The 24,067-nt window shown below is 46.0% G+C and overlaps 1 protein-coding gene across 4 annotated transcripts in view; it reads right to left on the reverse strand.

Annotated features, from left to right (window-relative positions):
* Positions 1-24,067, reverse strand: part of Nos (Nitric oxide synthase) — a 321,111-nt gene that overhangs the window by 291,271 nt on the left and 5,773 nt on the right. Inside the window, exon 1 of one of the 4 annotated variants that reach the window (XM_077654484.1) lies at positions 1,028-2,129. The exons of 2 other annotated variants lie outside the window; for them this stretch is intronic. In XM_077654484.1, coding sequence (XP_077510610.1) covers positions 1,028-1,185 — 158 coding nt within the window. In that variant the 5' untranslated portion in view covers positions 1,186-2,129. Of the gene's footprint in view, positions 1-1,027; positions 2,130-24,067 lie in introns of those variants that run through there. One more of the 4 variants, XM_077654483.1, reaches the window with a different exon arrangement.

A 24,067-nucleotide genomic window follows, 5' to 3' on the forward strand; every position in this document is an offset into this window, starting at 1 on the left:
TATGTGAAAGGTGCCGATGTGTGCGGAAGATGAGAATTTGTTTGGACACAAAGGCATCGAAAACCTTGCTCGATCGTCACGTAACTCATGACGCTTACTTAAATTTAGTCATATTCATTGACTTCACAGGTCTACTTTCAAGCTACTGCTTGTTCATTGAAAGCAAGGGTCTCACAAACTCTTCGCGCCACTTGCGTTGGAGGTTTCTTCTCATGATTGTACGTTTTATTGACAATATTTCACAAAGGAAAGGCATAAAAGGAGCTTAAATGTTGCAAAAATCCGTCCAGTTTTTTTTTCATTTTCTTTTGTGAATGGTGGTAAACGATCAGTTCAAAGCGCGCAGGACTCACAGGAAAATTTGGGACAACCATTCCATCGCGACTCAACTCCAACGGTCACTCTTTTTATCACGCGTGATGTTGCAGCAACAGAAATTACTGCAGAACTGTCGTCATCTCGCGAGTGAGGCCTGTTCCACAACGAGCGGGCTAGCCGGGAACGTAGAAAATTTGTTAAAGATGCGGACCACGTAAACGTTGAGGCCATGAAAAGGCTTAGGAATTCACCTTCCAAATATCCCCTCGGACGTCCTTGTTAACAAATAGCGTAGCAAGAAAGAAGCAGACTTGTGCCCGGATCCAGTTATTCACAAGTCACCGAACCTATTTCCGTTTGATTTCCAATTTTTCCACTACAGTCGTACATATAGGCTCCATATCTGTGTGCTTTGTTTAAGACTGTATACGTACTACAGGCAGCGAAAGTGTACTGGACGCGGCTGTAATGGAAAAAAAAATTTACGCAGTCACGTGATTCACTCGCTTACAATGTGTCGAGGTAAGAGGGAATGTGAATTCCCTATCCTCTGTTTAAAAAGAAAAAAAAAACACGCCACTGGTTCGTGAGGCAAAACTAGAATAATTCTTTTCCTCTTCAAGAGCCCGCGTCGTGTAACTTCTTGCTATTGACAGCACATAACTGAGTTCATTAATAAGAGTGAAAAAGAACAATGCAGGGCCCTGACCTTTCCGCAGCTGCCTTGGCATGCGAGCCACTGTCTTCTTTCCCGGTTGAGTTCATTGCTGGTTCAACCGACGCAGGACTTTGCATGTTCGGGCAAGCCCGATCGACGGTGTCTGCAGCGAGACTTGGAGCTATCACATCCGCCATAGCTGAAGACATTCCTCCACGCGGTGATGCTATCCGAATGCCGTGTTACGACAGAAAATCCCAGCAGGTGACTTCTTAACAATGCTGCGTCCACGTCTCAAAACGGAGCTTTAAACAAAACTCCAACGGCAAACAGTTACGTAAACAGGGGTGCACTATGGAAGTACGTTTAATGGTCAGCACTCCGCACGGCTGCACGAGCTGGTGCCGGGGAAGGCAGCAGGCTTGAAATTGCTTCTACGTGCCGACACCACAAGTGATCGAACTGGAAGCCAGAGTGCCACACCAACACAATTGCGATATGACCACTCCCAAGTCACCCCCTCACTATCCCGCACCGCACGCGCTTACTTAGAGCGACGACAAAGGCAGGGGAATGCTTGTTTGTAACCACAGAAGATCTGGCGGCACGGATTAGGCGCCGTGTCGCAAACGGCCTTGAAGAGGAGTAGAGTAATCCGAGGAGAAAACGAAACAGTAGTTGGTATTGTCAACACTTCAAGCACCTTGACAGCGCAAGTGAACACTCATCCTTCTTGGGAAACACCGCTGAGGGACACTTAATGTGCGCAGCAGGGGCTCGCAGCTGGGGAAGACACAATTATGTTTTCCAGGCAGAGTTTCCAATGGGCACAGTCCAGACAGTGGACATCGTCGGCAACCAATCAGGCCGGGGACATTCAGCGACGTCGTCCAATGGCGCCCGAAGCGCAGTTTAGGCCTCTCAAAAGAAAAAGAAAGCGGTTGAAAGCACGGAGCACGAAGGCGTTACTGAGCACAGAATGCGATGACGGCGCAGAGGAGGAATCCAGGAGGCTCAATCTTGAACGCTCCTCTCAAGCCTCGAGGTGCGATACACGTCTTCTGCTGCCTGCGTACGTGCAGGCGGTGCGCGTCTTCAGCGGGAGGACTGGTGGTGGCTTGCCGCTTGCGACACGGCCGCCGCCGCCACAACTGGCATTCCGGGTCGAGCTGGCCTTCCGTGCGCGAGCGGCTAAACACACGTGTTGTGCGTGTCTCGCGCTGGGGCTGCCCGGCGACCGGTTGCTCCCGCGGCCGGGCCAGCAGCGCGCTTCTCACTTTCTCTAATTCCCCCGCCGGCGTCCAGCTCGCGGCCATGAGTCAAGGCCGACAGGGACCGTGGTCTTCGTGCGCGCCGGAGAGTGGATTTGGAAGGGGAAGAAGAACGGCTGGCGGAGGGCTGTGCTGGCCTTACCTCCAAAGTTCCTATCTGCGCCTGGCGCCAAGAGGTTGCGCTACCTGGTGTTTACGATTGGCGTGTGCAATAGCATGCGTAGACCGTTACGCGAGTAAACAAGGGGGAGTTGCAGCGTCGTCGCTTTAATGAGGCGGCCATCTTTGTAGGGCCGCCGATGTGGCAATGGCTTCTCGAGAAAGCGTCCTCGAGGTTATGATTGGGAAAGGGCTAGAAAGGAAATTAGGCTCATCCGAAGAACGCATAACACAAGGGAATGATTAGGTTGGTATAAACAGACGAGTTACTGCCTATTTAGGTTCCAAATTTTTCCTTGTTGCATATTCAAGAGACGATCACCATGAAAGACAGGAGGTGTGCAAATCAACTTGTCTTTCAGGGACGAACCTTCTTTCTTGAGTTGCGTATGAGTGTCGCATGCTATAAACGTTTTTGGCTCAGACGAAGAGGCTCTGATTAGAGGGTTAGAAGAGACCATTGTTTCCAGTCATGCAAAAATCTAGTTAGGCTTGTTATTGCGTGGAGTCGTAACCGTCCCACGCTTCCGGTTTCCGTGTTATTGCGCGAGATGTGGCAAACATTGAAGGCAGGAGAAGCGGGTTCACAGCAATGCGGTCGCATTGCGCAAACGTTGACGGCTTCGTCGATTGATTGACCGATTGATTGATTGAACAACAATTATTGCCATCAGAAATGACACTGTTTGTAATGCTGTAAACCGGTGACTTCGCAATTTCTTTCTCTCAATTTTTTTTATTGGCCGGAGCAATTATTCAGTGTTGACATTTCGGGTAGGACACCGGGAAAGCCTCTGCCACTTAGGGATGATCACTAAACAGCTTTAGAAGACGTTTATGTGTTATGAATCCCAGGTAGCACATGACAGCGGGCAAATATTAGAAAGCCACTGGCAAAGCGTGGCCCTAAGTAGGCCCAGAGTTGCCAATGAGGATCTGATATTGGCTGTGCCATAAAAAATCGTGGCTATGATGGGCCATGTTAGCCAGAGTTCTCCCATTCTTTGCCAGAATTGGCTAATCCATTTTCAAAGCCTGGTTTTCATGGGCCATGTTAGCCAGAGTTCTCCCACTCTTTGCCAGAATTGGCTAAGCTATTTTCGAAACCTGGCTATAATGGGCCATGTTAGCCAGAGTGATCCCACTCTTTGCCAGAATTGGCTAAGCCATTTTCGAAACCTGGCTATATTGGCCTTGGCTTGCCATCCCTTATCCAGTGTTAAAAGTCTACTGGCACGCGTTGGTGAACATTGCACCATCCATTATACTGGGTAGAAGATTGATTTTGTAATTTATTATTTATAATAGTTTATAATTTTCGAACGCGCTAAAACTCATTGGAGCTCCTGGGCTGCGCTTGGGCGAGTTCAAAAATTTGAAGTTTTATTAATCTTTTTCTTCCTGAACACTTTCGCGGTATATGTGTGGAGTTGGATAAACCACGAATATTTTCCGACTGCGCAGTCGGAGATAGAGGCATATGCTCCTAGTCAACAGGGATTACGAATTATAGCCAGTACAGATTAAAGGAACGAATAAACAAGAGTTTAGGCGGGACCAGGAATTCTCAATCTTTTTTAAGCTCGGGGAACCCCACAGGCTTTTAAAAAGATTGGAAAGGACACTTATGATCCGCTTTAACGGTATGACGTGACAGCTTAATGGGTTGATTATCATATATGCAGAAGGTCATTCTCTACTTTACATTCATACATCCCTGGGAGTAGCCATACCCTTTCCTGGCGCAGTGGTGGAACGGTTAAGCGATGCACCACTGCTCTGCGATGGCAGGTGCGATGGCAGGTGCCCAGTGGTGGGCCTTGTGCGTCCTAGGTTGCTCTTCCAGAGCGACCAATCATTAATTTAACTTCCGCCTGCCACGGTGGCCAGTTCGCTCACTAACCGTTTTCGCGCACAACGCCGACGCCGAATTTTCTCCGTAACGGGTCTTTCAACGCCATGCGTTAAAACTTGGACGACACTTAACTACCCTTAAGAGAACAATGCGATAGCGATCCCTCCTGCGCAAGTGCTCCTTTCCTTCACTTTAGCTTACATTGAACGAACGCCCCTGAGTGATGTAAGGTGTTCTGTTAAAATAAGGTGCTTTGTTATTAACTACAAAAGCCACAATGGCGGAAATTAATACAGGAGCATGAAGAAATGAAGATTTCAGCGCCTAATGTAAAATAATGCGCAACCTGCCCTATTCTCCCGAATTTATTCACATCTATATTCCACTTACTATTTGTAGAATGCAGTTCAGGGACGAGTGGAAAACCAAAGCACTCTAATTAGCATATTTTGCAACCTTTACTTGCCGCCTAATTATTGACAGCTAACGTCTCGAGAGCGGTCAGAGTTGTCAGAAACATACAAATTTCGATTTCAGCAACATATTCAGGTGTCCGACTCGGAGAAATGTTAAATTTACGCCACCCACGAGCTGAAAATAGCCGTGCTCATTTTTTTCGGGTTGTTCTTTCATCTACAACATATTTCATTCCACCGTTTGCTCAGGCATCAATACAGCGTGGGTTTTGCCGCACACGACCACTTCTGACACCATATATTTGCGCCGCTTTTTCTCTTTCTTTTTAAATTCCTGAGCAGTCCGCCCACAGATAAGCAAAACTGGCTATTTTATTCTTCTCAAATATAATTTTCTTATCTGTTATGGAGCTCACATATAGCGTGCGGCTGTGTTTCTCTCTAAGTGTCTTCAGATTTGCTTGATGTACTTTAACGCAATAAATCTGCACTGCTGCAATTTTCTAACAAGTGAGAGAAAATCAACGTTGGTACCTTTCTTCAATACGAATACTAATAGCATTTTATTTTGTCTCTTCTCGGATCACTTTCCCCTTTTTCACGGAGCCTTTTCTGGAAGGTGTTCTCTTTTTCGCTGTCTTTAATTTTAGTTTACCTGTGTCGAAAATGTTTTTCTCTAAATACTTAACGACGTTTTTATTGTTTTTACAAAATATATTTCATCACCGTGGTTACCTACGTGCTTGGGAGCAATTTATGTTGCGCAAAACGTTTTCGATTTGCTTTATAAATGGAAATCAACCACCGTCTCCTCTATATGACCTTTCCCCACCTTCTGTCTCCTCTTTTAGAGCTTTATTCCTTCATTATTCATCGCATTGGACACCTGGCGATGTTTGCGCCATAGTCGGTCTAAGGCATATTTGAAGTTATATTTTTACTACAGTTCTACGGAAATTAAAACCTTGATTCCAGTCGAGCAGGGCATACCAACGTAAACTTTTTGCAAACCACTTCATGGTGGCCAATAAACTGCCTATTAATCTTCTCGTGTACACGGTAGAACCAATTTCAGCTCTAGTGACGAATAAATACTAATTTAACTGTGTTAACCAATCAAGTATTTGTCGCTTTGAAAAATTGCATGACTAGGATAGTTATTCATCGACAGCACCAATCCGTCTACGTGTGTGCCATCGCAAAGATGAAAATTTGCTTGCACTACAAACTTTTTTGTCCTGTTTGCCGATTGTTTAACTCCAAGTCCTCTATGGTTCCGCTTCATCTTTCGTTGCACTGATGCTTGTAATACCTGTTTCCCCGTGCAAGTTTGAAGTATTAGCAAAAACAAACTCAGTTACACCCCTTTTATCACCGGTTCTCAAGTCTCTCTTCCATCCGATTTGCTTCTGGTTAGTAAGGAAACTCTTTATTGAAAATTGCGACACTTCCTGAACGTCTTATTGGAAGTTTTCGTGTGGAGTGCAAGATATGAACGTAAAGAAACCACTCGTACAGCAGAAGTTATGTTAATGATTAGGTTTCGCGTTCGAGAAATTGGATGGTGGGTGCCTGCACACAACCGAATAAAAACGTATAAAGCGGGAGCTTGCAGTTTTCTAATAGCCTCCCACGTTCTGGATGATTCCTTCGTTTATATCTTGAATTCGAGTTAACGACCACTCAACAAACTAGAAGATACGCAAACCACTTTTTCCAATTCAGCGCTCCCGGCAAAGTTTATTAGCCGTTTTTGTTAAGCGCTTGTCTGGGTAATTCACCATTTAGGATATTTTGCCCTGCATCAGTGCAGATGGAGATTTTACTTTTGGGAGCTTTCCTGGTTTAGTCCTATATGGGTACATGACCATTGATAGCACGGCGATTAATAAATAAAGTACGGCTTCTTTTCTACCCAATATTCACTGAAGAAGGTGGATAAAAAACAAACTTAGCGAAGAAACCGTAAAGAAAATGAACGGATAAACATAAAATATGAATGGTAGCATTTCAAGGTCACTTCGACACGAATGCAGCTTTCTGTGCGGGAACACTTCAGCAGCTGCACTGAACTGAAATGACCCATTGTTTCATGCATTCGTTGTTGTCTGCGCGACATCCAGACTTCAATTTCTTGTTGAACAGTTTCAAACATGTTTATTTGCAAACAGTGAAGTGCAATTTTGTTTGCAACAATCGAACCTCGTTATAACAAAACGGTTGATAACGAAATATCGGATATAACTAAGGAATAACTATTTCCCTTGGAAGATCGGTCAACACGGGCAATAGCGAAGTTACGGCCATAACGAAGCAATCGCCGGGTCGCTTCAGACTCGTTATAACGAGGTTAAACTGTATTTGCTTTAAGGAAGCATAACTGCTCATGAGAAATGGCTCACACAGCCCTGGACACGTCTGCATTCTATACATATTTGAAGATTAAGAAAATGCGATTTGATTAGTATTCGAACTAAAGGATACTACATACGCCGCCTTTCGAGCTGACACTCAAGGGTTGGTTTGGTTTATGGAATTTAACGTCCCAAGCGACTCAGGCTATGAGAGACGCCGTAGTGAAGGGCTCCAGAAATTTCGACCACCTTGAATTCTTTAACATCCACTGACATCGCAAGTACACGGGCCCCTAGAATTTCGCCTCCATCGAAATTCGACCGCTGCGGCCGGGTTAATAATAATAATAATTGGTTTTAGGGGGAAAGGAAATGGCGCAGTATCTGTCTCATATATCGTTGGACACCTGAACCGCGCCGTCAAGGAAGGGATAAAGGAGGGAGTGAAAAAAGAAAGGAAGAAGAGGTGCCGTAGTGGAGGGCTCCGGAATAATTTCGACCACCTGGGGATCTTTAACGTGCACTGACATCGCACAGCAGACGGGCGCCTTAGCGTTTTTCCTCCATAAAAACGCAGCCGCCGCAGTCGGGTTCGAACCCGGGAACTCCGGATCAGTAGTGGCCGGGTTCGAACCCGCGTCTTTCGTGTCAGCAGCCGAGCGCCATAACCACCGTGCCACCGCGGCGGCTGGCACTCAGGGTTTGTACGGCAAAATAAGTGAGAGAATGGATTAGAACCAGCGAAAGCTTTCACCACGGCGGATTCAGGGCACCCTGTGGCATCCTGCCAGATCGAGAAGAGGAGTCTTTGCTGGAAGAACTCCGAGAGGGGATCCCGCGTTGCAGAGGCAACAAGTGCCACTGCGCAGGCGCGCCGAGACGCACGTACACGGCGGAGCGCGCACGGGCCGGCGGAACTAATCCCACGGCGCCCATTTAGTCTCGCTTACACGCACAATCGGGTTACGCCAGTCCGCACTGCTCCTGCACCCGGGCGCTGGCTCCGGAACGCGCGACGCAACACCGGGCGTTTCCAACAGCGGCGCCCCCTCGTGTCGCGGCGTTGCACACCCGTCCGTCACGCCGGCAATTCCGTGCTGCGCTAAGCAGGCTGCTGATACTCGGGCATCGCTCCGGGTTGCGTACTTGGGAGAGTTGAACATTTGTATCACTTCGCCGCCAAGTGCGCGTCCTTTGCTCCAGCTCGTCTTCCCCGCTGCAGCTTTTTAATTGCAGCGAGTCTTCGAAAAAGCGACGTTTCAACTTAGAAGTCTTTACTTTAGTTTCTGACGCTTACAGAAGCCTTGTTAAGAATGTAAGCGTGCCGCACTACTTTACTGAGCGGATGAAAAAGGAATGCTCGACTCTATCCTAGCCGTTCCCGCAGCGCTGCACCGAAGTGAAGCGGAGGAATACCATTCTTCCACCTCGGGTTTCGTTCTGCACTTCTTTCATTTGTTGTTATTGTTGTTGATGTTCTCCCCTTCGTGATCGAAGGTGAGCTCGGCAAATGCGTGCACACGCAAAACGGCTGAGTGTGCAGTTACGCCTTTGAATATTCACGCAGCCGGGCATGCACGAAGATGCTCTTACCCGCCCCCTTCAGCCACAGCTTTCTTTTATTTTTTCTTTATTTAACGCCTTCTAGCGTATACAGAGTGCTCGCCCTCGGCAACGTCACGCTTGCTGCATCGTGCCTCCGCTATTTCTGCGTCCCTAGAAAACAATGATATAAAACAGTTTATTATTTTTTTGTCTCTGATGTTATAGTAAGGATTCTGCGCTAGAAAGAAGGGAGCCTCGCAGTTCGATCCCACGTGTTGAACGGAGATACGGGCGCCAAGGTCTGCGCGCATGCGGCTGCAGCAAAGGTGTCGAAGTTCGTATTGTATAATTGGACATTTTGTCCCCTTTTGAGCCAGCATTACTCGGAATTCTGTACAAGGACTTCTAGTTCCCTCAGCAGCCACAACGTGGCGTATGGCTTTTCAGAGTCAAAAACAGCGCGTTGGTATCGCCCGTGCCGTAAGAAAGAGAACGACAGAGCTCCTTTACAAAAATTTCTTAAGACAGTCTATAGACTGTCCATAGACTTCTGTTTATAGACTTTATAAAGACTATAGACTCTCTACAGACAAAACCCAGAGAGCAGTCTATAGGCAAACAAATCCTGTAGACAGTCTATAGACAATCTACAGATTTATGGTCATACACTTTCAGTAGAGCTTTGTCTATAGACAGTCTATAGAGAGTCTATTGCATTACCATTCAGCAAAGGAAGCGCTTCAGCCATAGAGTAAGCCCAATTAGCTTGGTATCGAACAAAACGGGAAAGTAATCGGCAACATTGTGCTAGACCCCGCCACCAAAAATATGGTCTAAAAAAGAAATGCATCGCGAATATATAGCGTCAAACGGCATGTGACGACACGGAGGAACATTTCAAGAGCCAATGAGCCCGCTAGGAACAGCTCTGCGTCCCCGTTAGCGACACAACCTACTATCTCGCCAACTGTCCCTGTTTTGCGTTATTTAAAACCAGAGGCACCTCTCACGCTGAGAACTGTTCGTTCCTCGAAACGTACTAGCTGCTCTTCCAAAGGCCGAGAATGACCCATCCCGGCTTTCAGTTTTGCTTTCCGCTAAAGAAAAAAAAAACGTAGGAGCAGACTTAATGGCTAGCACGGGAAACGAGCCCATCTAACTGGCTTCCTTTGTCTTTCGGGACGCGGCTGCCAGCTTGGTCGCGTAAAACGGCGCACCTTCGAAGCTTTACATTTGAGCCAGTTTCACAAAGGGGCGTAAGCGCTTGAAACGAAAATCAGCTTTTTGATTGAGATTGAAGGAAACTGGCGCGAAAAAAAAAGCTGGAAAGAAAGAAGCGGTAAAACAGCAAAGAAGTTCCTTCCATTACGGGTGTCAGCCTGGAATTGGACTCATTGAAGAGAGGAGACCGCTGTGCGTACTCCAAGAAAGCGCATTTGGCCGTCCGCGGCGCAAGTCCATTTTAAAGTCGGCGCAGTGCTCGAAGCGGCCAGAAAAAGGTTTCGGAAATACTGAGGCGCCTCTCAAGCACCGGAAGCGAGCCCGGTTGAAAAGAAGAGCATCTACACGTGGCACCACATTTCCGGAAAGACCGGTGGTGGAGCAACATATAGAAGCGCAATGAGAAATAGAGACATGTTCGCGAGTGACTTTTGTGCCTTTGTGCGAAAGACGACAAAGAGAAAATGAAGGCCCGCTCACGCCGCCAAAGCGTGAGTATACTTTCCTTACATATTTTCCTCCACAGTTCAACCGTAGGATTCTGTTGTATGTGCAGTTTAGAAAACTTTAAACTACAATATAGCGCGAGAAGCCCTACAGTTCATTCACAATGGTGCCGTGTATTGTACATACTTTGAACGTAACAGGGAAAAGTGCGTCGAAAATACAGGAGTTTCGATTTACACAAGATATCATTTACAAGGCAATGCATCTCCCCCTCTCCTCGCTCCAATAAAGAAAATATGTGCTCAAAGGAATCTGACTATGCTGAATAATGAAAAAAAAAGTGAATCTACGAGTTTATGAATTTGGACGCCAAGCGGTAATGCGAGAGAGAGATCGAAAGAGACAAGATTAAAATACATGATTAGCCCTCAGGAGGGAAGAGAGGTACTACGAACCACGTGTTTGGAAGCCGCGATGTGAAGGACGAGGCGGAGTCAGTGAGCACTACTGCTAATTAAAGTGGTTAACTGATCGATTAAATGGAGGGTAGCGAATGTTGGTATTGCAAATTTTAATTCGCTTCTCTCGGTTATGTTACTACAGCACTTTCCCAGTGCTGAAAACTCGCTCAAAAAATCAGAAAAGAATTGTGTTGCGCTCCCTAAGGATACAAAATTTTTTGTGATGAGGAAGAGGGAAACCTCAGCAATTCGGGAAGGAAAACGAACTCTGTTTAGTTATCTAAAAGCGATCATTTATTACACCGTATGCTATGTAGCGATCGAGGTACATAGCAAAGATCGCGTTGGCCCATTCTCTGAGCGGTACAAGAAAACAAAACTGTACAAAGAAAAAAGACTTCTGTTGTGATAGCCACAATGAGCCACTGCCCATTTGAGAAGTTATCTACGAGCGGTTCCCGGCTAAGGTAAAGAATTAAAAAAATAAATCAGGAATTGGGTCGCCCGGCAGCTAATATTGAAAGAATAAGCCCGCTTTAACCGACTGGCTTCCGAAATTTCATGTCGCGAGCAAATAACCTTCGGCATCGAAGAATGATACCTGTGTGGTTGCATCGCGTCTTGATGGATAAACGCAAGAATGCTGACCATCCAGCGACATTGCGCAATAAGGCACATTGCGATGGGTCAGACGGTATTCCTCATGATAGTGTGCACCGTGTAGCCAAAGCCACAAAAGTTGCTTCTGATGTTGCACAATATTGCTCGAGAAACATTTTAGCTTTCGTGACTGTCTCGTGGAAAGAATAAGAAATCTTATGGGGATGGCGGGAGAATTGACACCGCATTTTGGAGCTCCATGCGTGTATTGCCTTATATGAGTGGAATACAGTCAGAATTATTGGTAGCTGAATGAAATATCGAGTTAACGATTTATGGCAAGATATTGTCATGTGGCGGCCAGCGGAAGAATGAGGCGTGGTGATCGATGTCAAATAGATGATTTCATGGCTCCAAGCTTAGCGCGAGGGCTCCGTCCCGCGCCACTACCAGTTTCGTCTTAACTGTGATAATATTTATAACTATTGATAAAATAACTTTGATTAACCGCGTGTATCTTTTGACAGAGAAAATACGTCGTTGTATACCAGATGATCCAAACGCTCGTTCCCCGGAACACGTGCTGAATAAAAGGGACAAGAAAAACATTTCCAAAACACATCGAGGCGCCAAAAATCTCTGCACTCACGCTGTACAACGTTAAACGCATAGCATGTAAATTCGCAGTGCTTATACTTGCAAAACGTCGTTGACAAACCATAAGGGAAACGTTCAGAAGCGCGGCTTATTTGGCACAGACACGAGTCTCACTCAACCTTTAATTTGCAGCTTTCTCCTTCCAAGAAACAGCTGCACCTTTCGGAGATAGAATCTACTCTTTTCCATCAGCGCTTTTTTCTCGTTTGTCGCAGCTTACCCAGTTGTTTCGTGAACTAAAACTTGTGTTTCTATGTTGAAACAAGTTGCCTCCTTATTTTCTCAATGCAGATATATTACATCTATCTTACATGCACATGCGTCTTGTTAACGCTCGTATTATGGAACGGGTCTCAAGCTAGGGCAAAGATATCGCGTGTGCAAAATGTAGCAGACGTAAACTGAAGGCACTGGCTTGGCCTGCGACTTCAAAAGATGAAAGAATTGAGAGAAAAGAAATGAAGAAAAAAAAAGATGTCTTATTTTTTTTGCGAAACGCAGTCTGTACGCTACTAGTCGCAAAAAGACACGAAGTAAACAAATGCCTGAGTTCGGGTGACGGCAGACTGAAGCCATTGCAAGATTGGCACCGCTCAACGGAGATAGCATCGCAGCAATAGAGACAAACTGCCTCCTCCAGTTTTAAACCAGCTGGACAGCCACATTTAAACGAATGAAATATACGGCCCCCCGTGGGCCGGATTTTCGCGTAGTGTAGGAAAGGCTTCATTCAGATTATCTCTATGCGTGGCGATTTTTTTTCTAGGATTACTAGAAATAGTAATTGTTTTCCTCATCGACATCAAGAGCACAGAGGCGGCAGTTTAGTGTTGTAAACAAGAACTTAATTTACTCGTTTGACAAGTAGTATTCGAGGTAGTGTTTTATTCAAAAATAAAAAGAAAGGAAAGGATAGCTCTCGGCCGCGGCAGCCGTTGTAATTTACGAACCTGAGCTTGGTCGGCGCGGAAAATTGAATGCCATTAATATACGTCCGTTCATCGGCGTAACTCGGTTATTGTAGTGAAGCAATATATGCGTCATAAAATTATTTTTTAATAGTAGACAGGCCACTAAGCGACTGCAGCTGATTTCAGGCTGAAAAGTATGGGTCTGCTCTGGCACTTGCGAGGGTATTAAACCTTGAAAATAAAGAGAACTTTAGGCATTACCTTTTAGGGTTTGTGATCCAGGAGAAGCTCGAAAGACAAAAGCCACTCATCTGAGTCAGCTGCCGGTACGCGCTAAATTGCAGGCGTAAGTGTGACCAAGGGTGCGAATTCTGATAAATATTTGAAACGTTTACTTAGAAGATGATACGGCGCAAAGAACCGCGTAGGGTCACCTGTGACTACTTGTGACGCATAGAGACCTGCACAAGCAGTTCCGCTGGTCTCTGCAGATTTATGGCTCTCCCTTTTGAGCTAATACGGAGGCAGTTACGTACTCGAGACAATTGTGCGCGTGTATTTAACTCATCTCGTGCTTTACTCGCAGCTACATATCGGTATCGAACTCTAGCACTGTGTTGTTGCGAGTCTGGAATTGTATACCTTTTCCAAAACCTTGCTAGTAAACCTTGTGCCTCTTCTGCAGTCTTGTTTCCGCATAAACATCTCTTTCTATAGAGCGGCGAGGCACAGCGGATATTGTTCTCTCTCCTCTTCCCGCGCTTTTACCCTTTCTCTCGGTGCAGTCTAGCCAACCGGACGTATGCCCGGCCAAACTTCCCGGTTTTCTTTTCCCACCTGTCTCTCTTCTCTGCCGCTGGCCTCTACGTATAAGCTCTGCTGTCATTATTTGACTCTGGAGTATCGTTTATCTCTTGTTTCTTCATTCTATAGACAGGGCTGCGCTCTCCCTTCGTTGCGGGGCTTCTGGGCCCCTGATTACTGCCAAGCGGCGGCGTCTGCGCAGAGTGGTGGGAAGGCGTAAAGAAAGGCGACAGTTTAAGGCCACGTACGTCGGAAGTGTCTCGGGAACGCCGACCGCTTTCACCGAGAGAGGTTCCGTGGCTGGGGGCACCGGCGCTGAAGTCCTGAACAAGCCGACGAATAAAGCAGCGGGTGTACGGAAGATGAACACTTGGTTTTTTTCTTCTATTCTCTCCCATGTATGCAGCACGCGCCGATGGAAGTGAACGATGGACAAGAATAACGGGTGCTTTGAGTGTGCTGCGCCACCCATTCGCGCTTCGTCGCCTGTTGAGATGGCGAACATAGTGTTTTTCGCGGAAGTATAATGAAAAGCTTAGGATTTAGCGGCTAGTTTTGCTAAAAACTATCCGGTCAAAAAACACGAGCGAAAATTTTCTGTCGTCAACACATTTTTCGGCAATGTTTCTGCTCATGAACTTAGAGTATAACAACAGAATTTCGTGTATATACTGCAGAAAAGTACTACATAACTACAGACTAGAGAAAAGTGTACCGCAGAAAAAGCTGCAGCAGTATAGAGAATTGCTACGGAACAACAAGAAAAAAAATCTGTACTTACGACAGCACGTCAGAACATTTTGTACGATTTTTGACACGGTTCTGTCATTTGCTTCGAATGGAAAAGTTGAAGGATTATTGTTGGCCGTCGCCTGAAAATCTCGGGAGTATTCTAGCTTAAACATTGGGTTTAAAGCGGGCCTACGCTCGCGGTATATGGAACCCGTGAAGTCTGCCGTTTTCTCTTCAAGTACGTAAATAGTAAGTTGAGGCGTACAATAACGAGAACCTACGTCTTTACAAGCGTATACTCCTTGGCGACGAAGAAGAGGACAACGAGAAAGGAGAACTGAACCCAGGGAGAATGATGTGCAGTAGGTGTTTGTTAACGTACTCTGCATAAAGTACATGTCCGCGCATTGAATAACTGCACATGCGCTCCACCTTAGGCAGAAGAATAGGCGCTGTCGTTATTGCCGCCAGTGACTGGGGATGAAATCAACATCTGACAGTATTAAATGCTTTGCTGCAGTATAGTCTTGTCGGCGTTTGCACAAATTGCTTGCACTTAACTACGGGTTAAAGGATATGCTAATTAACTCGTATCATAAAACAAGGTAATAAGTTAATAATAATGAAAGAAAAAGCAATTCACTTCAGATAACTCAAGGAGCGCAATTACAAAGTTTTACCGCGCCAAAAGAAACCGGAATGCCCGTTGAAAATAAATATCTCTCTTTATCTCACCCACTCTCTCTTTTCAACAGCACCAGTTATTAAACCGCAGTAGTTTGAAGGGGCGAAAAACGTTCACTACAATGCTCGCTAAAATCAATATGTGCGTGCCATGTATGGATGCTTTGAAAATCCCGCGCCTGAGGTGCACGTTTACTGGGCGCACATATCCTGGCGCAGCTGCAGGCGTTGTCAGTGCGCTAAGCGGATGCAGTTCCGGGATGCTGTGGGGGTTTGATGCAACTTAATGCCCGTCACATCGCTGACACATCTGGACTGACACATCGCTTATTGCCTCGTGACAAAAGATCGTGTACCAAACCTCTCCTCTGATGATATACAGTGTAGAACCCAATAAATATATACGGACCAAAATTTAATTCACACATTACTAAGCATAGTCGCAGTGCTTGTGCTTTTGCCCTCAGAGGATGGAAGCAACTTTTTTTAAAATTACAGACAGCCTATACGACCGCGATCGGTTAAAACCTGCCAACAATAACGCCTAACTCTACATGTGTGCGACGAACTCGAGAAAAGTACACCGGAAAAGAGCGGGAATAATTAGCAACTGATTGATTATTGGTGCTTAGAACGTTCACACGAATATCCTATGCCCCGGCAAAACCAGGCATTCTCAAGCTGTGCCACCTGATCCTGTGTTCAGCTTTCTTCTTCATTCTGTCGCTGTCACTAGTTCGTGGCGTAAACTTCGTGTGACGGTGCGAAGGTGCTAATTAGTTTTACCCTAGAACGCTGCGGAAGGGAGATAAGAAGCTGGTGAAAAGGCGCACTGTCGGCCATGAAAAGATAACACTGCAGCACATGTAATCACGGGCGTTAATTGAAACCACAACTTAGCTTCTCAGCACCGTTCTTGCTTTGTTTTTGTCATTTAGACATGTGTTTAAGACATAATTTTCGCGACTAAGTTGTAGTGCAGTGCCAAAGTTCGTTAAAGAACTAAAACTGCAGTATCAGTGCAGAGCCGCCTTCGTTGAAATTCGCATTCCAGAACCCGCACCAGCGAGACGACCACATGCTTGAAGCCTTTGTCTTATATCCTGCAGCCAGACATGAACGAAAGCTTGGTTGTGAGCTCTAAAAATGTATATTTCTCAAGACTTGTTGTTCCCATGACCACAAATACAATTTTTGCAGCCGCAGGCACAGAAGTAGTTCCCTACGTTCTTACTTCATGCTCGATGCTACAAGTTAATATGTCATTAGAAATCTACAATAACGTCGGCTGATGTATTTTTCATTAGATACATGCGCAATGGAATACGTACTTAAATCAAAATATCTCAAAAATTCAAGCTGTAACGCGAGAACCCTGGTAGTTACTTGACTCTTCTTAATCTCCTTACGGCTGTAAAGCTCTTCACAGACTACTACACAGGAGCCCAGTGAGTGAGCACGCAAATCTAGAGCGTTCTAGTCGTGTGCTCTCGGGCAAATGAAGCAAACTTATGACGTAGCTGCTTTGCGGGGGAGAAATAATAATAATAATAATAATAATAATAATAATAATAATAATAATAATAATAATAATAATAATAATAATAATAATAATAATAATAATAATAATAATAATAATAATAATTGGTTTTGGGGGGAAAGTAAATGGCGCAGTATCTGTCTCATACATCGTTGGACACCTGAACCGCGCCGTAAGGGAAGGGATAAAGGAGGGAGTGAAAGCAGAAAGGAAGGAAGAGGTGCCGTAGTGGAGGGCTCCGGAATAATTTCTACCACCTGGGGACCTTTAACGTGCACTGACATCGCACAGCACACGGGCGCCTTAGCGTTCTGCCTCCATAAAAACGCAGCCGCCGCGGTCGGGTTCGAACCCGGGAACTCCGGATCAGTAGTCGAGCGCCCTAACCACTGAGCCACCGCGGCGGCGGCCGGGGGAGAAAGGCACTGTTGCATTTCGTGTGTCTATCCGGCTGCGTATCAGCGCAAGTATTAAGAGAGTCATAGCGCAGCGCAATCTGCAATTCGTTACCGTGACCCACTTCGGCGGGGCTTTATTGCTCATGCGGTGATGGCCCTGAGGGCGCCAGATGGCCCTAGGTGCCAGCAAGCTGCTCGTGCGCTAACCAGCGGGTGCACACTGGCAACGCGCGGAAGCGGATCACGCTGTGCTATTACTCTTTATTATCTCCGAAACTTAATACAGCACAGCATCGCACGAGTTCCCAAGTCAGGTGCGCCCACCTATGGACTCTCTTAATTTCTATGGCACTTAATAATAATTGTTTTCTGCGGAAAGGGAATCGCGCAGTATCTGTCTCATTTATCGTTGGACACCTGAACCGCGCTGTAAGGGAAGAGATAAGGGAGGGAGTGAAAGAAGAAAGGAAGAAAGAGGTGCCGTAGGGAAGGGCTCCGGAATAATTCTGACCGCCTGGGGATCTTTAACGTGCACTGGCATCGCACAGCACACGGGCGCCTTAGCATTTTGCCTCCATAAAAACGCAGCCGCCGCGGTCGGGTTCGAACCCGGGAACTCCGGATCAGTAGCCGAGCGCCCTAACCACTGAGCCGCCACGGCGGGTTCTATGGTACTTATACTACAGAATCTGGGCTTTTTTTTCATAACACCGTAAAACGCAAATGTGCATTACAACGCATGCGGAGTCTGACAAGGATATATTATCAGATAACTCGGAAAGTTTTAAGGTATATCCGCACGGACAACAAAATGCCTTTCTTTATTTTGCATGCATTTCTGGACAGTACCATAAGCCTTCCAGAAGTGCACCTAACTCTGGGCGCATATCGACAGGAGCGGATGCTATAGAATTCTGCTGCTTGTCGGCGACTGATCAACCTGTGATCTTGCTGCAATAATGACCGCTGACTCGCGTATTCTATGTCATAGAATCCTCATTAACTTGCGGATTTAACTTGAGGTTTTACTTTTCTTTTTGTCTGCTTACTAGCGAAACGCACTTTTTGTGCAGTTCCCCATATCTGAAGTTCATGCTTTTCACGTGAAAAAGTACAAGCACGCATTTCGACGCTTCATAAATGTCATGCCGATTCCGTCAGCGATGTTAGTCACTTGCTTCATTTGTGTTCAGGCAGGCCCTCGATATAATGTATAAAGCAGCTATTTAATACGCTTTTTATACTGAAAATTTCTTGTCCTGGTCAATGCCAAACCCGTGTGGAAATTACGCGCCATGTCGAAGCATAGCGCTCCAGATACTCCTCTAATGTGCTAATATGGGCACTCGAACTACGCCTATATAATCAATTGTCTTCATTTACAGGCGTTACATCTAAAAATACTGATGCACATTTGTGTTGGACTGGTTGTTGGAGTTTATACTTTTCCCTCTTAGCCTAGAAACGCCTGCAAGGGAGCCGTTTCGATTACGTAAAATTCTTTTATGCTCTCGCTGACAACGAGGATGACCCGAAGCCAATTCTCATCGGCTTATTTTCATGTTCAGGCATTTACGTAATTGAGCGCGTAGCCTGACTTCCTGCAGAACTCTTCGATTTGCGCCTTACGAATGAAATCTCAGAAAATGAAACCTTTGCGACCGCGTAAAGCACTTTTACGCTTTCCCGTATACGACGGTGATGGCCGGAAGAAAAGTTCCATTCGTTCATTTGCATGTCGAGGTTCTAACATTGTTCTTCAGGAATTTGCTTGTCTTAACGCAAGGCCAAGAGAGGGCACCAGAAAATGGCGCCTCGCGTAGCCCGAAATGTCTAGAACCACTCACCGCGCAGGCACGCGTTACAGTTTCCCTACGTTGCCGCAGCCTGCCCTGGCGCTGGCGCGAGTAACAAGTGTTCCGCGAGTGAGAAGTGCGGCGGTCCGCGAAACGGGAGCGGAGTCGGCGGTACGTTGCCAGAATTCCTGCTCTCGCAGCCTTAATTTTTGCTTTCTTTTTATTTTCTGCATTCTGCTGCATACTCTTTTCTACGCAAGCTCTCTTTCCAGCGCCTAACTCGCGTTTCGGATTAGAGGCTCGAAGCTGAAACAAAAGCAAAAAAAAAAAAGAAACTTTAAAAAGAAGCAAAGATCAACAGGCCCCTCGGTCTCGCTATGTTTTCGCGCGAGCAGTCTTCGTTCTAGAGTCAAATTCGAGTACAGAGCTCAGACGTTTAGTGCTTTGCTCTTGTTGTTAAATGTGCTGTATATGTAGTTTGTGTATCTGAGATCAGTGATAGGGCTGTTTATGTCTCCTCGTTGTTTAAGTGCGTCTCTTTACACGAATAAGCGCATTGCCGCGGCATGCATGGTTTGGTACGACGTTCATATTAACACTGCTACTCCAAAATAGTGAGCACGAAACGACGATGCATGTCTCCTCGTAAGGTGCGCAAATAAAACCAACAACCAGTAAAATACGGAAGAATTGTTTTCTTCTTCCATCTAGAAAGTGAACAACAGGTCAGATCGGCAATGAAACAACGGAACAAAACAGCGACTGCTTATATTGCCTCCGAAGTTCTCTTTTTCCTTCCCAAAAGAAATAGGAACCAAAATACGGCGCGACACGGGACGGTGTGAAGCCCTCTTCGCGCGCACTATTGACAGAACCGAGTGCACTCGACATCGAAGAAGCCACTTCTCTTTATTCCGTTCAAGCATATAATACCGCTGGCAGACCGCTTTGCATATAGCGAAGCACCCCCCCGTCTGTGTGCCCGCCTCCACGTGCGCGCTCTTCTATTCACTTTTCTCTTTCTTCTTACTCGCTGTCCCAGCAAACGTTCCGCACTTCTAAAGAAATCCGCACGCGAACACGCGACGCCGAAGGAAACCGACGAACGCTGTTGGCAGGCTGTCTGAGTGTTTGGGAGGATGAGGATGAGGAGGAGGAGGTTGGGGAATGGGGTATGACACCATCATGTTTAATGCATCACGACCTCTGCACCGCAAAGCGTCAGCAGGCAGGGGCACGTCTCATAGGCTCCCCCGCGCACTGGCGCCGTGCCGCAATTCTTGTCAACACAACGCGACCAGCCGCAAGATAAAAATAAACTAAGCGAAAGTAAGCTTATCCGTCCTCAGGCTTTCGCCCCCCCCCCCCCCCCCTCCCGTCCCCTATGAACCAGGCCTGCATATCATGCACCCCAGAGATATTCACAAGGAAAGTGATAAACAGCCGAGACATTGAAACCCTTGCAACATGAGGGCGCGATGGTTCGCCGAATATACACGGCCAACGGTGGATATTCAGCCGATACCGATCGACGCGCGCTTTATATACGGACAAGATGCGTTCCTTTTTCAGAGCCAATCAATCATGGAAGTGCGCCCGCGGGCTCGCGTGCGATCAGAATGAAGGGACTCAGTCACTGCAGGATCAGCAAGTCAGAAAGAAGCCCGTTTCTCTTTTAAAACTGATGAGGAAATGCGCCTCTGACCCCGGCGCGACTATCGTAGACATGATCCTATATATACAGCTGTGCGTAAGCGTTCAGGAAGACGCAAATAGAATTAAATGCCGTTCATCGCTTTTCATTCTACGGCTTCAATTGTGGAGCCCCTTCAGTAGCACATCTTCCGGAACGGCGGAAAGTTTGCTGTATTTCGGCAATGTTTCCTCGGGGCATTGGGAAGACAGACATATACGCGAACACTAAGGCTATTATTAGAATTCATATTCTGAAGATCGAATGGACACACCTTTGTGGAAAGCGATGTCCCCAACTCCTACCGAGCCGCTGGAAAACTAATTACAGAGACAATAGCAAGGAATGGCTGAAGTACATATTTTTAAGGAATCGGTCACCCTTAATTAAACCAGGCGGTGTTTGTTATTTCCTTATTTTATACTCTAATGTAGATGCAGCATTAGCGAAAGCTGCGTCAGAGGCACGGTTCATTCACTACCTCTGTGAGATTCGCCTCAGGCGATGGAAAGAATGGACAATGCCGCTTACATCGTGTTTTTAGCTTCTTTAGAGGACTCTCAAATATTAATCCATAGTTCTGTTTTCGACACGAGCAAGACAGGAGGGAGGTTCAAACGTCAAAGAAGCAAATGCAAATATTAACGGCCCAGATTTAGCAGCCAGATTTTGTTCGAGTGATTTGTACCATGTTCGTCCTATTAAACAAAGGTCTGCCTAAGAAGCACTATTATTAGCGGCTTGTGTTTTCAGAAAATTTCAGCGGTGAGGTCTAGCGGAAAACCCGACCTTACGGCTGGGCTTATATATGTGCTATCTTTATCTTCGGAATACTTTGAAAGTGTAACATTTTCCGGACGTAGAGTGGTCTTATATATTGACATCGTTTCTTCATTCTGATATTGTTTTTGGATTAATACCCGGGTTCGAACCCGACCGCGGCGGTTGCGTTTTTATGGAGGCAAAACGCTAAGGCGCCCGTGTGCTGTGCGATGTCAGTGCACGTTAAAGATCCCCAGGTGGTCGAAATTATTCCGGAGCCCTCCACTACGGCACCTCTCTCTTCCTTTCTTTTTTCACTCCCTCTTTTATTTCTTCCCTTACGGCGCGGTTCAGGTGTCCAACGATATATGAGACAGATACTCCGCCATTTCCTTTCCTCCCAAACCAATTATTATTATTGTTATTGGATTAATACTGTTATGTATTGTACAGCGGAGAGAGAGCTTTTTATTTGCGTTAATTTTTAAGCTAAGCATATCGAATATCTCATACGAGGTGCCGTTACTCTTTTGTAAATATTTAGCAACGCTTCACAGACAACCATGACAGAAGCAGAGCAACAGTACCGAGAATACGGACGGCTGTTATCTTTTTACAGCGAAAGCGTTGCGGTACATACGAGTCGTAACGATCGCACACACGCATAAGACGTTACATTCACGATGTGGGTAGTTTTGCAATTACAATAACTCTCATAAAAGATAAGAACTGACTGTAAGGAGAAATATCCATGCGGTGAATTTCTCGCTACAGCCATGTATTTAATTAATTTCTTTTTATTGACGCATACTGTACCAGCAGTGTGAAAGGGAGCACCTTATAAGCACACCACTAAAAGTTATTTTCTAAGCATCAGTGAGAAGCAGTCATGTTTTGTTGTGTGTACGTCGGAGTAGTATTCCTCTGAACGGAATACGCAATTCTACTTCAAGTTCCAAGCCTAAGGAGCAGTGAATTTTCTTATTTAGTCTGAACTAAGTTCTCCATTTGATTTCGTTTGCATCTGTGTTTTATTAACGTCCAGAGCCGCAGTGCGAAGCTTTAAATTCATCTTTTTTGTTTGGAATTGAGTCAACATGTGCATATTGAAGCGGGTAGACGACGACGACATTGAGCGATTGAACGAGTGGACGGAGACGAAGATGACAACGAAGTTGTGGCTGTGTTCTCGATGCCGCTCGCAGCTGTTCCCTTGACTTGTGTAAATAACTGTTAATATATTCTTTCCCGCAACATATTTGGTGAAGGTGCGGGGTAGAGGTAGGCGAGAAAACCACAACATCCTCTAGGTAGCAGAGGCAGGTAGACCACTTAAAGCCGCGAAGAAGGGAGTCCATCATTCGTTCAAAGATAGCCGGCACGTTACAGAGTCCGAACGGCATGACTTCATTCTTAACGGCATGACTTGAAGCTTAAGGTGGCTTACTTCCGTGCGAAAAACACCTATTTCAGTGCCGAAGCACATCGCGGTGGTGTATGCAGTTTGACGTCTTCAGACGCCACGCGGGCTATGAGAGATGCGGTAGTGGAAGGCTCGGGATGAATTTAGAACACGTGCGTTAGACATCGCTCAGCTCACGGGAGTATTACACTTCAACCTCCATTAAAACGGCGCCGCCGCGGCAAGCATGCGACCCCGCGACCTCGCGATCAACAACCGTTCGCCATAACCACGGGTCCATGCAGCGACGATTCGAAATATATGTATGCCGCTGCGGCCAGTGAGGTAGAAAAATAAGGCGTTCTTTATTTTTATTTTTCTGTAGCGGTACCTACCTCATGAAGTAAGGCGTTCACTCTAGGTCGGCCTGGATATGATCTTCGAGCTTAGGAGAAACAAAGCTTTATACTAAGCAAAATTTATGAAAAAGAAAGAGCTGAATGCAATCTTCATGCATTTATTCGTTCAGCCCCAAGACCTCGATCAAAGGGAATGGATGTAATGTTGCAATTCTTCCAAGGGTGCCATTTTCGACACGGCTTCATATCACATGTCGAGAATCCCTAATCGAACAACTGCCTTACGAGAATAGCTGTCTTTGATGTCCTTGATATATATGCGCGGTCTTTCAAAAGGGACCGCGCGAACATGCTAGCGGTACTCGACAATGGAGACAGTCTTTTGAAGATTTGAAACTTTGGAGCGTATTGAAGTCCACAAAGCGGCTCTATTCTTCATATACTTTTATACATATGCCAACACTACCGATCCCTGAGCTTTCAGACGTTCCGTGAATACCGTCGAGCATTCTCAGATTAAACGGCATATCGTAGCTATTCGTGCTCTTAAACAAAGTGTAATACGGAAAGTGACGCGGTTAAACACTGTAGTCTTTCTTTTAGTATTTGCGCATCTTAGCAGATTAACCCAGGTGACTTCACAGCGTTGTACACAAGCACTATTGTGGCCTGACCATGCAGTTTACGGATGAACAGTTATAGGCGGAAGTTTTCATTGAGAAAACATTTCGAACGAATACTTCTAAACGAAATTCGGCGCTTCGAGTATTATGAAAAATTCTTGACGCAGCTCGACAGCCACGGGTAGGACAGATTTAAGAGACACCCTCAGCGTAAAAGGAGCTTATTTCGACAGCGCTCCATTCAGAACTCTTGCTCTCGCGTTAAAATCGTTTTCCCGGAAACTTTATGGCGGACTTATCGTGCAATCGACATGACTAAAAAAATTTTTTTTCCCCCGTCCGTATTCTTAGGATGGAGAAAGCTACGCAGATCGCTGGCGCCGAACATACAAAGGGTCGGC

This window comes from Amblyomma americanum, chromosome 2 (assembly GCF_052857255.1).
Source record: "Amblyomma americanum isolate KBUSLIRL-KWMA chromosome 2, ASM5285725v1, whole genome shotgun sequence".
Taxonomy (NCBI): domain Eukaryota; kingdom Metazoa; phylum Arthropoda; class Arachnida; order Ixodida; family Ixodidae; genus Amblyomma; species Amblyomma americanum.